We start from the raw sequence: 17,148 nt of genomic DNA on the forward strand, positions 1-17,148 counted from the left end.
AGACTCTCCTTCTTTTATTCCTTTCTCCTCTCTAATTCTTAAAATGCCAGCCCCATAACCACTCTGAATCATCATTTTAATCTGATAGAAAGTTCACTTTGATTCCAGAGGATGCTGAGGAGTACTTCATATCAAATACCTACACATTCTTTCGGGAGAATTCATCTCTCAACATTCTCCAAGGTACCCTCCCCCATACACACACATGAAAACACATGTACATGTGCATGCTCACACACTCAGTCACTCACATTTTTTTTCTTTAGTGAGTGCTTAATCAGGATTTTTCCTTGACCCACCCATTATCTTTTAGCAAAACCTCAGAGAATAAAAAAAACCAGCAGGGCTCTGTACACCACCTCCAAATGCCACAATGGCACAACTGTGACTGATGAATGAATTGTCTGTCCTTGCACAGAAGTTAAAGCAAACTTCAAAGAATCCTAGTTGTGATGGCCAGGATTTTAGAGATTAGGATTCCAGTACATTTTATTTTCAGTAACCTAATGGGACAGAGCACTATGAGCAAGAATGCACAAAACAAAGCCAGAGACAGGGAAAAAATATGAACAAGAAGAGGGAGAAAATAAGGATAGATGGTAAAAGATGCTTTAAAATGGAAAATTAAATATGATATTTTAAATTAATAATAATCTAAACAGAACAGGGGAAAATAATTTAGCCTGCAAGAACAAAACAGAGGCCAGGCATAGCTCATGCCTGTAATCCCAGTGCTTTGGGAGGCTGATGCAGGAGGATCACTGAAGCCAGGAGTTTGAGACCAGCCTAGCCAACATAGCAAGACTGTCTCTCAAAAGACATTTTTAAAACTCAAGAATGGAGGAGGAAGTGGTGAAATTAGCCTAGAAAAAAAAAAGAAGCTGGAACCAAAATAATATGGAGACCTTTACTGTTAGCAATTTTAAGTGGCTAAAATCTGTATTTTTTTTCCATTTCCTGGCGTGTAAAGTTCTCTTTACCAACACCAAGATCAAAATAAGTAGTCATCAGACCATTAGTCAGCACTTCTAATAGAATTGCATCAAGCATTAATCATCTCTGAAAAGGAGTTCCCCATTCTTCCCTTCAAAGTGATAACTTTTAGACCAGTCATCATAAACTAAGTTTTGAATTTCATGTTCAAGGTTATTATAGGATAATTCAATTTACATAAAATCTTTACTCAGAAACCTACATTTTTGTTCATAACAATTTTCTTTTGTGGAATGGTCTTTAGGGCCAATGAAACCTAGATTCAAGTCCCTGTTCTGCCAATTACTAGTTCTGTATCCTTGAACACAGTTTTTAAAAACTTCCTTGAGCCTCGGTTTCTTGCTACACACAATGGTGATTCTAAGGATTAAATGAAAGAGGCAATATAAAAGGACCTTTCTCATCACTAGTATATAACAGGTGTTCAATAAATTACAGCAACGATTATCATCATAGTAAAGAATCAATATTCACATATATAAATGGATGAAAGAGAAAATCCTGGAAAAAGAGCTAAAGCCACAGGGGACTGTAAACGTACATATATGAACAAAGAGGAGGTGATGATATATGTTTTCGTGTGTATGCCTATGCCTGTATGTGTGTCCAGTGTGGGAGCAAACTGCAAGTGCCGGATAAAGAAAGAGAGACAGAGATCTGACAGCAAAGATGGAGAAGAGGATAAGGAAAAATAAGAGGAAGGGAGACCCTTTTAGAGAAAGCGAAGGGCACACTGGGATCAAGAGGAAAGGTTTGACTTAAAGGTCTGCAACCACTGTCAATTCCAAATCAACAGACAGACAGACAAGTTCCAGGGCCGCCCACACCTGGGTGCAGTCCAGTCACCTGGATAGTCAGAGAACCATAAAGCTAATAAACAATGAGTTCCTTAAGGCAACAGCCATGCTTCTGTAACAAGTAAAATTTTGAATATTAAAATGCATTTTTTTTGCCTCCTTGAGTAGAAACCTTCACATTAGTCTGCCCTAGCCAATGACTTGCCCAGATGGAGAGTCTGAATTTATTATAGAAGAAGAACAAGAGAAAGAGTAACATTCTGCTTCTGTCTTTCAGAAAGTAGGTTTATACAAGCCTCTTGAAAAGGGATTTGCTGAACTCCCTTGTGAGGCATTCGTATTTTAACAACCAAGCATGGAGATTTCAGATCAATGTGGTTTAAAAACAAAAATAAAAAGAAGGTAACCTGCTTGTCATTCAGATTAAGCTAGGAAGAGTCAGGAAGAAGATAGACTAGAAAGAAGGAAAGACTAGTCCTTAGTTAGTGTGGAGAACTGTGGAAAGCAGAGAGAGAGGGAAATGAACTGGTGAAGGTTGTCCTAATCTCCCCTCCCCCAATTCTTCTGAGTTTGGCCCAGGTAGGGAAAGCGGCACAAGGGAAGCAAAGTTAACTCCAAAGGCAGAGTGGGGGCCATTATTGAAAAAACTCCTCATGAACTCAAAAGAGGGGGCTCCGTGTGTGGCACGCTCCCATACAAACCTAGGGACCAAGCCCACCCCTAGGTAGGTCAGACATGGTCAGACAGAGCGAGGTAGAGAGGACTCGGAAAGAGCAAGCCTCTCTGCTTATCAGAGGCAGGTAAAGCCAGGGCTGGCTGAAAGGCCAACCAAACTTCAAAGGGATCTCTAGCACCAGGGGAAACTGAAATGAGGGCAGCTCAGCCAGAGCACACAACAGGACTTTAACCAGACCCAGTGAGACCAACCACAGGTCACACCCACTCAAGCAATCACACCAGGGCAAGCAGTACCAAATGGGAAGGAGATTGGCTGGAGGACAGCCAAGGCAAGCAGGGAACTGTGGCTGAGGACACCACCTCCTCCCCACCAACATGAGGTTGCATAGACCTCAGCCCTTCCCCAGGGCTCTAGGCAAGCAGAAGAGGAAGAGCCTGAGAGCCTCAGCAATTTTTTTTTTTTTTTTTTTTTTTTTTTGTGATACAGAGTCTCACTTTGCCACCCAGGTTGGAGTGCGGTGGTGCAATCTAGGTTCACTGCAACCTCGACCTCCTGGATTCAAGCTATCCTCCTGCCTCAGTCCCCACAAGTAGCTGGGACTACAAGTGCACACCACCACTCCCAGCTAATTTTTGTGTTTTTTGTAGGGATGGGGTTTAGCCATGCTGCCCAGGCTGATCTCCAATTCCTGAGCTCAAGCCATGTGCCCATCTTGGCCTCCCAGAGTGCTGGGATTTCAGGCATGAGCCACCATGCCAGGCCTAGCCTCAGCTTTTTTTTGTTTGTTTTTGTATTGTTTGGTTTTAGCCTCACCATTTTTATCCAAAGGAGGCAGAACAAGCATTCAAATGGATTAAATTACTGATTGGGACTACATTTTAAACCAGTCATTTAGTTAACCTTATTCCCCCTTCTAACTAGAATGTAAATGTCTGTGAGGGAAGACAGAATAGGATAGACTAAATAAATTCATTTTTCTGCACATCCAAGTTGCAATGTAGGTCAAATTTTGCAATTTCATCATACGTTCTTTTTTTGATTTCATGCAAAAAGGAAATCTGAGCACAAAACATAGTTGTTGACCAGCAGAACTTCCAAAGGAATGAATTCTTTGAAAAAGCAGGAATATTCATCTAATGAGGCATGGTTTAGTGGGGAGGGTCAGTGTAAAGTAGGAAAAAGAAGAGAGGGAACTGGCCCTGGCAAGGGTTTTGTCTATTTTGTTCACTGCTCTAATGGCAGTACAAAGAACATAGTAGATGCTCCATAAATATGCATTAAATGAAGGAGTAAATGAACATTTGTTGACTATCATCTATCTTGGGCCAGACATTAAAAAATATAATCCTATTTATGTATTTATTTATTTATTTATTGAGACAGAGTCTCACTCTGTCACCCAGGCTGGAGTGCAGTGGCATGATCTCAGCCAACTGCAACCTCCACCTCCCGAGTTCAAGCGATTCTCCTGCCTCAGCCTCCCAAGTAGCTGGGACTACAGGTGCATGCCACCACACCTGGCTAATTTTTTGTATTTTTTTTAGTAGAGATGGGTTTTCACCATGTTAGCCAGGATGGTCTCGATCTCCTGACCTCATGAGTCGCCTGCCTAGGCCTCCCAAAGGGCTGGGATTACAGGCATGAGCCACTGTGCCTGGCGAAATATAATCCTATTTAAATCTCACAACAGTCTTTGAAGTTAGTATTATTACCATTATTTTATTTTTTTAACAACTTGTAATCAACTTATTAAAATGGTTTACTTAAGCATCTGCAATGGTGCCTTCCACCTCAACTCCTGGCTCAATACTGATGGAAGTAACCTGCTTAACAATCTCAGGACTGTGCCAGTCAATGAGTCGCTTGTGGATTCTCATCCCGAAACAATCCCATGTCTTAGAAACTTCACCACAAGGAGTTTTTCTTGTAGTGATTCTCAAAGTCTTGGTAGGCATTCGAACTGGTCCTTTCACTTTGAGATTCTTTTCCTTTGCTCCTCTGATCAAGTCAGCACACACCTTCTCCAGGGATTTTACTTTGCGGCTTGTTACAGTGATTCGAATTTGGTGAATTGCCACCTCTGGCTCCATGGGTGTGTTTCCGGAATTCTTTTTTTTTTTTTTTTTTTTTTGAGATGGAGTCTCGCTCTGTCCCCCAGGCTGGAATGCAGTGGCGTGATCTCAGCTCACTGAAAGCTCCACTCCCCGGGTTCACGCCATTCTCCTGCCTCAGCCTCCCGAGTAGCTGAGACTACAGGCACCTGCCACCATGCCTGGCTAATTTTTTTTTTTTTTTTTTTGTATTTTTTAGTAGAGACGGGGTTTCACCGTGTTAGCCAGGATGGTCTCGATCTCCTGACCTTGTGATCCGTCCACCTCGGCCTTCCAAAGTGCCCGGTATTCTTAAAAGCCATGGCTGCTGCGTGGCTTCCTGACCTACTGTTCCTCACAAGAGCGAACAGCGGTGAGTCAGGAACAGGAGCTTGTGGATCAGCGATTCTTTTTTTTTTTTTTTTTGAGACTGAGTCTCACTCTGTCACCCAGGCTAGAGTGCAGTGGCGTGATCACGGCTCACTGCAACCTCTGCCTCCCAGGTTCAAACTATTCTCCTGCCTCAGCCTCCCAAATAGCTGGGATTACAGGCACACGCCACCACACCCGACTAATTTTTTGTATTTTTAGTAGAGACAGAGTTTCACCATGTTGGCCAGGCTGGTCTTGAACTCCTGACCTTAAGGGATCTGCCCGCCTCGGCCTCCCAAAGTGCTAGGATTACAGGTGTGAGCCACTGAACCAGCCTATCACTATTTTACAAAGAAATGAACTGCATTTCAGCTAGGTTGAATAACTTCTCCAGGGCCACCTACCTAGTGTGCGGTAGAGGCAGAATTCAAACACAGGCCAAACTGACTACTCTGACTTAGTATATTTCCTTGTATGCGGGGAAAAATCTTCATATACTAGAAATTCCATTGATAGTTCTCCATTCTGCTTTATATTACAAGAAAGATCCTGATGTTCGTTGGGTGACCAGAGTCCCGCTGCAAAAACGATTCTTCATGGCTGGGTGCTGTGACTCACACTTGTAATCCCAGCACTTTGGGAGACAGGCAGATCATTTGAGCTCAAAATTTCAAGACCAGCATGGACAACATGGCAAGACCACATCGGTACAAAAAAAAAAAAAAAAAAATTAGCCGGGCATGGTGGTGCCCACTAAGCCCCAGCTACCTGGGAGACTGAGATGGGAAGATCACTTGAGCCCAGGAGGCAGAGTTGCAGTGAGCCAAGATCACACTACTGCACTCCAGCCTGGGTGACAGAGCCAGACCCTGTCTCAAAAACAACAACAACAACAGTAAAAAACTCCATGATTCTTCCTATGCATGACACCACGAAGGTAGCACTGATATTACAGCATTTGTTTTATCTGTGTTGAAATGCTAATAATTTTCTGGCTAGAAAGAAATCACAAGAAAGAAGAAAGAAGTGTGTAGGAGACCACAGTGCAATCCCAGAAAAAGGAAAAGAAATTTTAAAAAGGGAAATCATAACCCTAATCTGTACTTTAGCTGAAATAAGCATTTTTAATGTCAAAAGAGCCCTTGAGCTTGGTGTAATCAAAATAAACAACAACATGGGCCAAATTGCACAAAATAAGTTCTTTCTCGGGTTTCCAGTGACGTTACCAACCACGCAAAACTCCACCGTCCACCGAAATTATAGCCTGTGATTTTATCCTCTGGTGGGTTGTGTTTAGTCAAACACCACCATTTCATTAACATTTGCCACGCAGTTCTGCTTGGATCTGCCACTCTCCCTAAATTCAACAGACATTCACACTGCTGCAGAAGCAAAGTCATTGTAATTTCAAAGACTTGCATTCCATTTACCTCAGTTTATAAAAGTTAGCAAGGGCCAGTAGCCTAAGGGTCTAAAGACAATCTGGCTGGATCTAGGAGAAATAAATCTGGAGACGTAAAAATAGCAATAAAACCAGCAACACAAACCTTTCACTTTTCAACATTTTCTTACTAGCACAACTATGATTTCAAACTAGACAAGGACAAGAGAAATGAGTAGGAGTCAAGAGCGAGTCACTTATCTCTGAAATGAGACGGTTGGGCAGGTTAATCTCTAAGGTTCCTTCCAGCTCAGTGAGTCTATGATCATAAATCTGGGGAAGCCTGAGGAAGTTTTCCAGGCTTCACTGTGTAATGGAAAGGCAAAGCCAACTTCACTGGTGACTCGTTATGTGGGGAAGTTGTTTAACCTCCCATTTGCCTCAGATGCGCTGCATCCTCTGGGCACTGATAGTAATACACACTTCACAGTATTGTTGTGTATAGCTAATTGAAAAGTGCGAAAGTCAGACTTGCCAATACATTTATAAGCTGTCATTTATATATATATATATGTATATTTTATACATATATATATGTATAAAATAGATACCCCGCTGGGTGGGGGGTCTCACTATGTCGTCTAAGCTTTTTTTTTTTTTTTTTCAAGACAGGCTCTTGCTCTGTTGCTCAGGCTAGAGTGCAGTGGCTCAATCATAGCTCACTGAAGCCTCAAACTTCTGGGCTCAAATGAATCTTCCCACTTTGGCCTCCTGAGTAGCTGAAACTACCATGCCTGGCTAATTTTTTTTTTGGTAGAGACCTTGTCTCTACCAAACTCTCAAACTCCTGGCCTCAGGTGATCCTCCAGAGTAACCAGGATCACAAGCACATGCCACCGCACCCACCTGAAGCTTTTAATTTTTGAAGAAATTTTAGAATGGGAAGATGAAGATGGAACCAGCATTTGGAAAGGGTCTGGTATGTAGCATTTGATGTGCCTGTCTGAATTTCCCATTATGCTGCTACAGTGTACAAGATGTCACCTTTTAGAAATGTTGAGATGTTGGGAGGCCAAGGCGGGTGGATCACGAGGTCAGGAGATGGAGACCATTCTGGCTAACATGGTGAAACCCCGTCTCTACTAAAAATACAAAAAAGTAGCCGGGCATGGTGGCAGGCGCCTGTAGTCCCAGCTACTTGGGAGGCTGAGGCAGAAGAACGGCGTGAACCCGGGAGGCGGAGCTTGCAGTGAGCCGAGAGAGCGCCACTGCACTCCAGCCTGGGAGACAGAGCCAGACTCCGTCTCAAAAACAAAAAAACGAAGGTTGAGATGCCACTGTTTCTGTGCCCATCACCATACATTCCATTCACCATACAATGGAAATCAGGAGCTGAAGATGTTTCAGCCAGATATGAGGTAGCCTCAGATGATCAGATATGCCAACTAAGACATCTCCCCATAGTCCTAAAACCTGAGCTAGCCTGTTCCCCAACTCCACCCATGCTTGTCACACCCCGGGCCACCAGACAGAAACTGCTCCAGTGGGGAATTGACTTAGCACCCATAGTGGACCTTCAGGTGAATAGCTCAGCTCTGAGAGCTCAGTTGTTTTAATTTATATTAGATGCCAAAGAGGAGCCCTGGGGTCAGGTGTGGATACCATTGTGTCATATTTTGCCTGTATAAGAATTGTTTTTAATCAAATTAGCATCATTTAAAAATTGGGAGATTATACATCAAAGCTCATATGTTCTGCACACTTTGGAACACTGACAACACTGGGCCAACATTCAGCTAGCAAAAAAGAGCTGGAGTGGGATAAAGACTTCTCCACTGAGATGGACATTCACTCTCAAGCTCATCAGTTTCTCCCCAGGCCACTTCACTCCAGTAAGTCCTCTGCCTGGTTCCTGGACGTGTTTGAGAGCAATCACTGATTCAGAATATCTGAATATCTAAGCAGACAAGAAAAACTACATCTGAGTATACCAGCAAAGCTTCTCAACTCTCCTCAACTGCCTAGATGATGCAATGGCCTCAGGATTTAAGTGGCTACCCTCACCTAGTCTTGAAGCTGAGATCTATCCTAGGGACCCCTGAAAACCAAATGATAGAGGTACACTGGCTATCTCAGTGCTGTGCAAACAGGCTGAAGATCATTACAACACTCCAACAAAGAAATCAGGGTCAGGCCAGAAGTTCTGTTTTAATATTACAATTGCTTGTCAACTTCTTTGCCATGCATGGTATATAAAATGCCATTTTATGAGATATGTTAATTAACCAACAACTATATGGAGACATTTCAATAATATAAAGAGCTATTTCAGTCTACTTAGAGCTGAATTCAAATAGTGCTTCACTTAAAGTCAATGCTTTCTAGATCCTATGATTCTCTTCAATAAAAATATACCGTTTCATGGAAAGCACTGTAAATCAAAAATCCTGATCTTAGCAAAGCTAACAGATAGATCCTTATTTTCCCAAGGCCCATAACTTGGCTCATTTCAGGGAAATTACTTTCATTTCTGTCATGGTTTCTTGTATATGGTGGTTGTCAGCCTGAATGCCAGTCCCTGAGTCAGGTCCTACTTGCGGGAAAGAGCTCCAGATACTTAGACTTTTATGTTAGTTCATCCCATTAAGGGGCTTACGCTTTGTTATCCTTTTCTGAACCTTGGCAGGGCCTCTTCATTCTCTTGCAAGTTAAGTGAAAAGCAAAACTCTGCACTGAGCTGTGAATGATTCCTAGTGAGAGCTGTGAAATGTGAATGGTGTTTGTCCTAAGGGATTGTTCAAGTAGGCAGCCACAAATCCCAGGGACACCCTGCCAGTTCAGAACTACGGGAAACAAAGTTGCACCCTCAATTTGTGCTCCTCCTTAAACTTACCAAAAAAGGAATTCGGGAAGAGGAAATGATTCTGCCAACTTCAATAGCTTTAACCAGGATGTCAGCCTCTGATATAAGAGTGAATACTATGGGTTTCCTCCAAATTAAATAAAAGTTCATGGAGTGACATAAAGAATGGAGATCGTTTATAACACAGAGAAACTATAGTAAGCCCCAATGTCTAAAACTTCTTTTGTATGGAAGACAAAATCCTCTTTTTTCCTTTAGATAGATTTAAATGAAAGTAGGGAAGAAGTAAAAGTACTTTTAACAATTAGAAAATGTTCCGATAACTATGCTTCAAATAGAATTTTCCTGCCAGTTACCAGTGCATTCTTGATAATGAAATGCAAAGACTAATGTGAACTCACTGTGGTAGCACAGACATTTAATTCCATATGAGCCGAAATTCAGTAAACCACCAGTAACATCAGCTGGTAGTGCCAGAACTCAACCGTGACATGACCAGAGGCAGATGTGGTAGACTGAAAACTGCCCTCACCAGGGGAGAAATCACACCATTTGATGACAGCATGACTTTACAATGAAAGTCATCCCTTCGGTGCTTTTGTATCTTCAATGTTTATTTAATTCCTCCAAATACCCCACAAGTTTTTCTATCCATTAGCAAAAATTGTATAGAAAGAACTGGGATTTAGAAGAGACTCTGAGCACTAGAGAATTAGAAAATCATAGGCTGCTTTCCAAAAGCCACCTATCTGAAGAGCGTGTTGTATTTTATTTATTTATTTTTACTTCCATCTCCCTTTCCTGGTACATGTCATATTTTAAAACACAAAGAAAAATAACTGTCCATTCTTCAAGTAAAAATGTTTAGATTCAAGTGTGTGAAAGGTAAAAAAGGAAAAGAAAAAAATAAAATTATAAAAATACTTTAGATTTTTCAAACAATGTTGAACATTGCATTGAGTTAATACATTTATTCTAAACTCTTACTTTGGGGGCAGAACTAGTTCATTAATTGATTCCTTTTTGGAGAAGACAAACAAAAGATTGATTTTTTTTCTCTAGGGAGAAATCCGATGTATATTTAGGTATTCTAAGTGTTCAGAGCAGCTAACTACTGGCAGCTAACTAGTGACACTAGTAGTTTGTTGCCCCGAACACATAGGTGTTAACACACAAACTTCAAATATATACTCTAGTGCCTTGATTAGCATTTAACCTAGACTTTGTCAGAATGCCCAACACTGGCCTTTTTATAAATCTAAGAGAAAACCCAGATGAGTGTAGAAAGATGCCAAATAATTCTAGGAATCAAACGCTTCTCCATCTCTGAAGACCACATAAACCTCGGCACAGCTCTTGTCCCTGCAGTACCCCTTTAAGGAAAGAACACGGCAATCCAGATATTCTTCACGCTGGTATCAAGTTCAGCAACAATACTGGCTTGCATCAAATTTCTTAGAAAATGAACTGAGAGTAGAGGCTGGGCATGGTGGCTCATGCCTGTAATCCTAGCACTTCGGTGCCTAGGCAGGAGTATTGCTTGAGCTCAGGAGTTCGAGACCAGCCTGAAAAACATAGTAAGACCCTGTCTGTATTAAAAATAAAATAATAAAAGTTAAAAAAAAAAAGAACTGAGAGCAGACTCCATTTGATACAAATCCCCTACAGATGTTTAAATTACTTTAACACATTTCAATTTTCGCTAATTAGGCCCACAATTCAAAATCACTATTTTTTGAAAAAACAACATAAAACACTAAACGAGCATAGTTTTTTTAACAGAAAAATTAATACAGTGGCTATATAAAGTGACATGATGTATATTATGTATATATTATGGTGTATATTATGTATATTATATGGGCCTTTTTGCTTCTTTACAATTAGAAGGTCCAAGGCTGGGCACAGCGGCTCATACCTGTAATCCCAGCATTTTAGGCAGCAAAGCAGGAGGATCGCTTGAAGCCAGCAGTTCAAGACCAGCCTGGACAACAAAGTGAGACCCCCTGTCCCCCCAACCATCTCTACTGAAAAACAAAAAAGTAGCCAACATGACATGCACCTTGTAGTCCCAGCTACACAGGAGACTGAGGCCGGAGGATCACTTAGTTTGAGGCTGCAGTGAGCTAAGATCACGACACTGTACTCCAGACTGGGTGACAGAGCAAGACCCTGTCTCCTTAATAAATACATAAAAGTAAGCTCTTGTGGTTGTGTCTTCTAAATTTCTTTCTTTTTTCTTTTTTTTTTTTCAGATGGAGTCTTGCTCTGTCGCCCAGGCTGGCGTGCAGTGGCACAATCTCGGCTCACTGCAACCTCCACCTCCCAGGTTCAAGTGATTCTCTTGCCTCAGCCTCCCAAATAGCTGAGATTTCAGGCCCATATCACCACCCCTGGCTAATTTTTGTATTTTTAGTAAAGATGAGGTTTCACCATGTTGGTCAGGCTAGTCTGGAACTGCTAACCTCATGATCTGCTCACCTTGGCCTCCTAAAGTGCTGGGATTACAGGTGTGAGCCACCGCACCCAGCCCTAAATTTCTTATGATTCTGCAACTCCTACTATTATAGTGTAAATAGTATATATAGTAAAAATAGGTTCCTATTATAGTATAAATATGTAGCTGGAAAAAGTGTTGATATGAAATATTCAGTCAATTGAGGCAAAGCATTTTACAGATTGAATAATCTAGGTAATTCTTTGGTACCCTAATTCACTTTGCACGTGTGAATGGGAATATGAAAATCTGTGTTTTTCTAAATGCTGCCTTGACCAGCATCTAGACAAGGAAGAGAAACCAAGAACTATTTCTGCAGGTGGCCACATGAAGCTCGCTGAAGCAGAACAGCATGTGAGAACTAACCACTATTTCTGGTACCTCAAAAGATCTGCAGAAACTTGGTGAGAGAAGACTTTTCAGGCAGATGATAGTTAATGTCTTTACAAGTGATTTAGCACAAGTCTTCTCTTATTATAGAACATAACTTTACTGGTGACCTGAATTTGTTTTTCTCTGAAGTGTCTAGACAGGAGCAAGAAAAACTCTGAAATTAGAAATAAATATACTCTCCTTTGTACAAAACATTGAAGCTACTCATCCTCCCACCAGCAGACATTATACTTTGAGGGGCAGATCTGGTAATGGCTAGCAGGTATCTGAGCTATTGGCATTCTCAAGAGACTTCCTGATAGCAATGGCACACAAATGTGAGCAGGTCAGCTTGGATTCAGTAGAGCTGGTGTATAAGATGAGTGCAGAGTTCTTGGGCTGCTCAAGGAGTTATCCCCAGCTCCCTGACCTCAAGCAATCACTGAACATACAGCACACAAACGACCTACCTAGGCTCCTCTCTCAAGTCCTCTAGATGATTTGCAATGGCTCACTAGTAGATAAGTCTGCTCATCCTCTTGAGTTGTGAATTTTTCTCTCCTTTCCTTTTCATCCAAGTTGAATGAGGACACCACCTATGACTTATTCAAACGTACACTTCATTTGCACATTATAAACCAAGCAGCTCCACCTAGCACAGTTCACAGTAGGGATCTAGGAAGAAAAACGCAAACTAAGGAGAGATAGAAACTAAAGACAATGTTGAATGCTTTTATTTTACAGAGTTGCTTCTTGATCACATGGGGACTACATGCTGAGGAATAGAATACAAATACTGATATTTACAACAACACCCAATAACATAAGGAACTTCTCTCCATTCCAAATATGAGTTTATTCTTCATTATTTAATTTTAAGTAACTTAGAGATATAAATTAAATAAAAGCCAATGATGAAAAGCTGCCAATATTAATTGTATTTGTTAAATGAAATTATTTTACACTGCTAAAGAACTCAATATATTAGAGGAAGTGTACAACAATGAACAAACTCATGGGAAAAAAAGAACTGTTTCTTGGCTGGGTGCCGTGATGCACGTCTATAATCCCAGCACTTTGAGAGGCCGAGGCAGGTGGGTCGCTTGATCCCAGGAGTTCGAGACCAGCCTGGCCAACATGTTGAAACGCTGTCTCTACTAAAAACAGAAAAATTAGCCTGGCATAGTGGCACACGCCTGTAATCTCAGCTACTCACGAAGCTGAGGCAGGAAAATTACTTGAACCTGAGAGGCAGAAGTTGCAGTGAGCCGTGATCGCATCACTGCACTCCAGCCTGAGCGACAGAGTGACACTCCGTCTCAAAAAAGGAAAAAAAAGAAAGAATTTTGTCTTGCCATATCAAGGTCCCTGGACCCCAAAGGGAGGGAGCCACAGGAGTGCCAGAGCTGAAGGAATGGATCCCGTGAGCTCTAGGAAGGCAGAACCTCTGTTTATATTTGCCCCTAGATCCACAGCACAGAGCACAGGGCAAGCATTCTTGTTGAGTGGATGAGTGGGTGAGTTTACCGACCTATCAAAAGGAATGGGAGGAGGAAGCATGACCCACACCAGTAACTTTTTCCAAGGTTTTTCTTTCTGCCCTGGTATCAACAAAGCAGCAGAAAAGTGGAGTAATAATAGTAGTAGAGCTCTAGGGAAATGGATAAACAATTTCCTAAGTCTCCCTGCTCCTTGTTAGCTCAGGTAACCATGCCCCTTCTTTCCTCTTTCTATTTCTGCTTTGTATCTAATCAGTCTGTCCAAAGAGCAGTGCAGCACCTGAGGCATTTCTTCTCTGTCCAGTTACTCCCAGAGCTGGCTGAAAGAAAGACCCCTCAGACAGGGGAGTGCAGGTAACAATGTGTCTGGCTGCAAACTTATAAAACTCACACCATGGGTACACGTGGACATAGAGATGGAAACAGGCTGGTCATGATGGCTCACGCCTGTAATTCTAGCAGTTTGGATAACCAAGGTGGAAGGACTGCTTGAGGTAAGGAGTGTGGGAACAGCCTAGGCAATAAAGTGAGACCCTGTCTCTACAAAAATAAATAATTAGCCAGGTGCGGTAGCACGCACCTATAGTCCCAGCTACTCTGGAAGCTGAGACGGGAGGATTGCTTGAGCCTAGAAGTTCCAGGCTGCAGTGAGCTATGGTCACACCACTCCCCTCCAGCATGGACAACAGAGTGAGACCCTCTAAAATAAATAAATAAGGGAACAATAGACACCGGTGTCTACTAGAAGGGAAAGAGAAGGAGGGGGACAATGGCTAATAAACAACTTGTTGGGTACTATGCTCACTACCACAGTGATGGGATCATTCACACCCCAAACCTCAACATCACAGCAATATGCCAGTGTAACAAACCTGCACATGTACCCTCTGAATCTAATATAAAAGCTGAAATTATTGAAAAACAAAACACACAGGAACATAAGCTTGTCTTCCATAGCCTTTGTGTCTCTGCCTATTTCTTCTAACAATGCAGTGCTTACACCCAGGACAAGTGTTATTATCTGAGTGAATGCCTTTTATAGGTTTGGTCAGGTGGCCATGATAAGAAATTGGCACACTCCAATTTGTATGTCTCCAATACTAATATGTTTACATATCCTTGCAATGTATACAAGTTCCATTCTTCATAAGGCTATTTACAACCCAACATATATTCCTAAAACTGAAATGCAATTATCAATAAACTTTTATTGTGACAGTTTCATTACATCTCTAGACTCTTTCAAGACACAGAAACTCTTCGGGGATTACAAATACCAATAATAAGTCAAATTCGCATCCTATGGAAGCAGAGTATCATCATGTCACAATTATTTAGCATTCTAAAGTTTTATTTCTGGGTAGCATATTTCCCTTTTATGAAACACTTTCGAACCTTTTCCACATTCTTTTTTTTTTTTTTTTTTTTTTTTTTGAGACAGGATCTCACTCTGTCACCCAGGCTGGAGTTGGAATGCAGTGGCCGGATCTCAGCTCACTGCAACCTCCACTTCCTGGACTCAAGTGATTCTCCAGACTCAGCCATCCAAATAGCTGGGACTACAGGTGTGAGCCATCATGCTCAGCTAATTTTTTTTGTATTTTTTGTAGAAACGGGTGTTGCCATGTTGCCCAGGCTAATCTTGAACTCCTGAGCTCAAAGCTATCCTCCTGCTTCGGCCTCCCAAAGTGCTGGGACTACAGGCGGGAGCCACTGTGCGCAGCTGCCACTTTCTACTGAACTTCATGGAACCTTCCCACAACTTCACAGAGAAAGTCTCATATAGTCCTTATACTCAGAAGTGAAAGTCTAGCATATTGTTATTTTTAAATTTCACTGGTCTTAAGAATATGATTACATAAGTTTAGACAAATACGCACATCTGAGTGAACAAGGTCCTAAAAATTAAGATAAAGAGCATTGCTAACAACCTAGAAAGTTCCCTCTTGTTCCTTTCCAGTTTATCCTCTTACCCCAGGCAACCACTGTTCAGATTTATACCTCCATCTATTAGTTTTGCCTATTCTGGAAGTTTTACATAAATGAAATCATGATGTATGTTCTCTTTTGTGGTTGCATAAGAGGTTTAAGATTCATGAAAATGGTTGCAAGATTAGTAGTAGGTCCTTTTTCGTTGCTGAATAATATTCCATTGTATTAATTTACCATGGTGTATTTATCCATTACTGATATGGAAGCTTCTGGTTGGATATATGAAGATACTTCATATATCAAGGTTGGATTACATAAAATGTAGCAATTCCTGTTCACTCAAGTCTGCAGTCCACACTTGGCTCTTGCTAATGACTATAACCAGAGCTAAGTCTAATTTTTTAATCCTTTAGTCCTCAAAGGGATAAAAAAGAAAGCATGGGAAAAACAGAAATTACTTGAGAGTCTGAATCCAAGAAGAAAGTGTAGGGAACAAGAGATCAGATGTATTAGGAGAGATATCTTCAACATGAACCCAAACTACTCTGGGTCCCGGTTCTTGTCAAAGATTGTGCGTGACAGAAATAAATGCAGGTCTAACCCCTCACTATGCTCTTCCTCCTATCTCTCCTAGGTTTTTAAACCACTGGTTTAAAATCCTCTTTCTTTATAGATAATCCATATAAGGCCTTTAGTTATGCAAGTAAACCTTGCTTGCTTGAATGTTCTGAGAGACAACTCGAGTTCCAATTAGCATTGCGGTGAAGGCAATGGTGTATGCTAAAAAGTATTTTGAGTCCCTTTTCTTGGACCATGTGAAGTATACGTCAAAACAGCAGGAAGGAAGGGCAGAGAAAATGTTGTAGTTTATTATGATTTCTCATCATCATACATTTACTGTGTCCACAGGGAAATAATACTCTGATAGTCTCTACAGAAGTTTCTTTTAGTTATTTGTGATTCCTCCCTCAAGGTATTTATAACCTATTTAGAGAAAACACAGACAAATCTGTGGGAGGATCACTTGAGCCCAGGAATTAAAGACCAGCCTGGGCAACATACTGAGATCCTGTCTCTACAAAACATCAAAAAAAAAAAAAATTAGCCAGGCATGGTGGCACGTGCCTGTGGTCCCAGCTACTTGGGAGGCTTGGGGCGGGAAGATCACTTGAGCCCAAGAATTCAAGGCTGCAGTGAGCTATGATTGTGCCACTGCATACTAGCCTGGGCAAGAAGGCGACACCTCATTTCTAAAACATAAATAAAACATTTTTAAAACAATTAAATGTTTATCCTTCTAAGGAGATGTAAAAGCAAGAATAATAATTTGTCTTATATAACATCTTGATTTGAATATTCTGTAAAATTGTAATCACATTTAATATTGTTGGGGATAAAGTATTATATGATGTTACTTCACAATTTTCATGACTATTTTGAGTCAATTGAACTTTTTACAAGAATATGTCAAGTATTGTCCAGGATCTGTTTCACTCCTCTTGAAAAACACTACAATTTTAAAATCAAAGCCTTATATGTGAATTTTTTAGTACAAACATATAATTACTAAGGTTTTTTTCTCATTCTTACTTCTGAGAATACACTGAATTAAAACCATATATTCACATTGAGAGACAACCAAGGATTCCTTCTTCTTAAGTCTTTGCTTCTTG

General features: G+C 41.1%; 1 protein-coding gene across 1 annotated transcript; it reads right to left on the reverse strand.

Annotated features, from left to right (window-relative positions):
- Positions 1 to 4,212: 4,212 nt before the first annotated feature.
- Positions 4,213 to 9,325, reverse strand: LOC100453022 (small ribosomal subunit protein uS10-like). Its single transcript, XM_054549047.2, has 2 exons — positions 9,206 to 9,325; positions 4,213 to 4,577 (listed from the first exon to the last, which is right to left on the reverse strand). Exons 1-2 carry the CDS (start codon positions 9,323 to 9,325, stop codon positions 4,233 to 4,235), a joined length of 465 nt encoding a protein of 154 aa, XP_054405022.1. The 3' UTR covers positions 4,213 to 4,232.
- Positions 9,326 to 17,148: the final 7,823 nt, after the last annotated feature.

This window comes from Pongo abelii, chromosome 1, assembly GCF_028885655.2.
Source record: "Pongo abelii isolate AG06213 chromosome 1, NHGRI_mPonAbe1-v2.0_pri, whole genome shotgun sequence".
Taxonomy (NCBI): Eukaryota; Metazoa; Chordata; class Mammalia; order Primates; family Hominidae; genus Pongo; species Pongo abelii.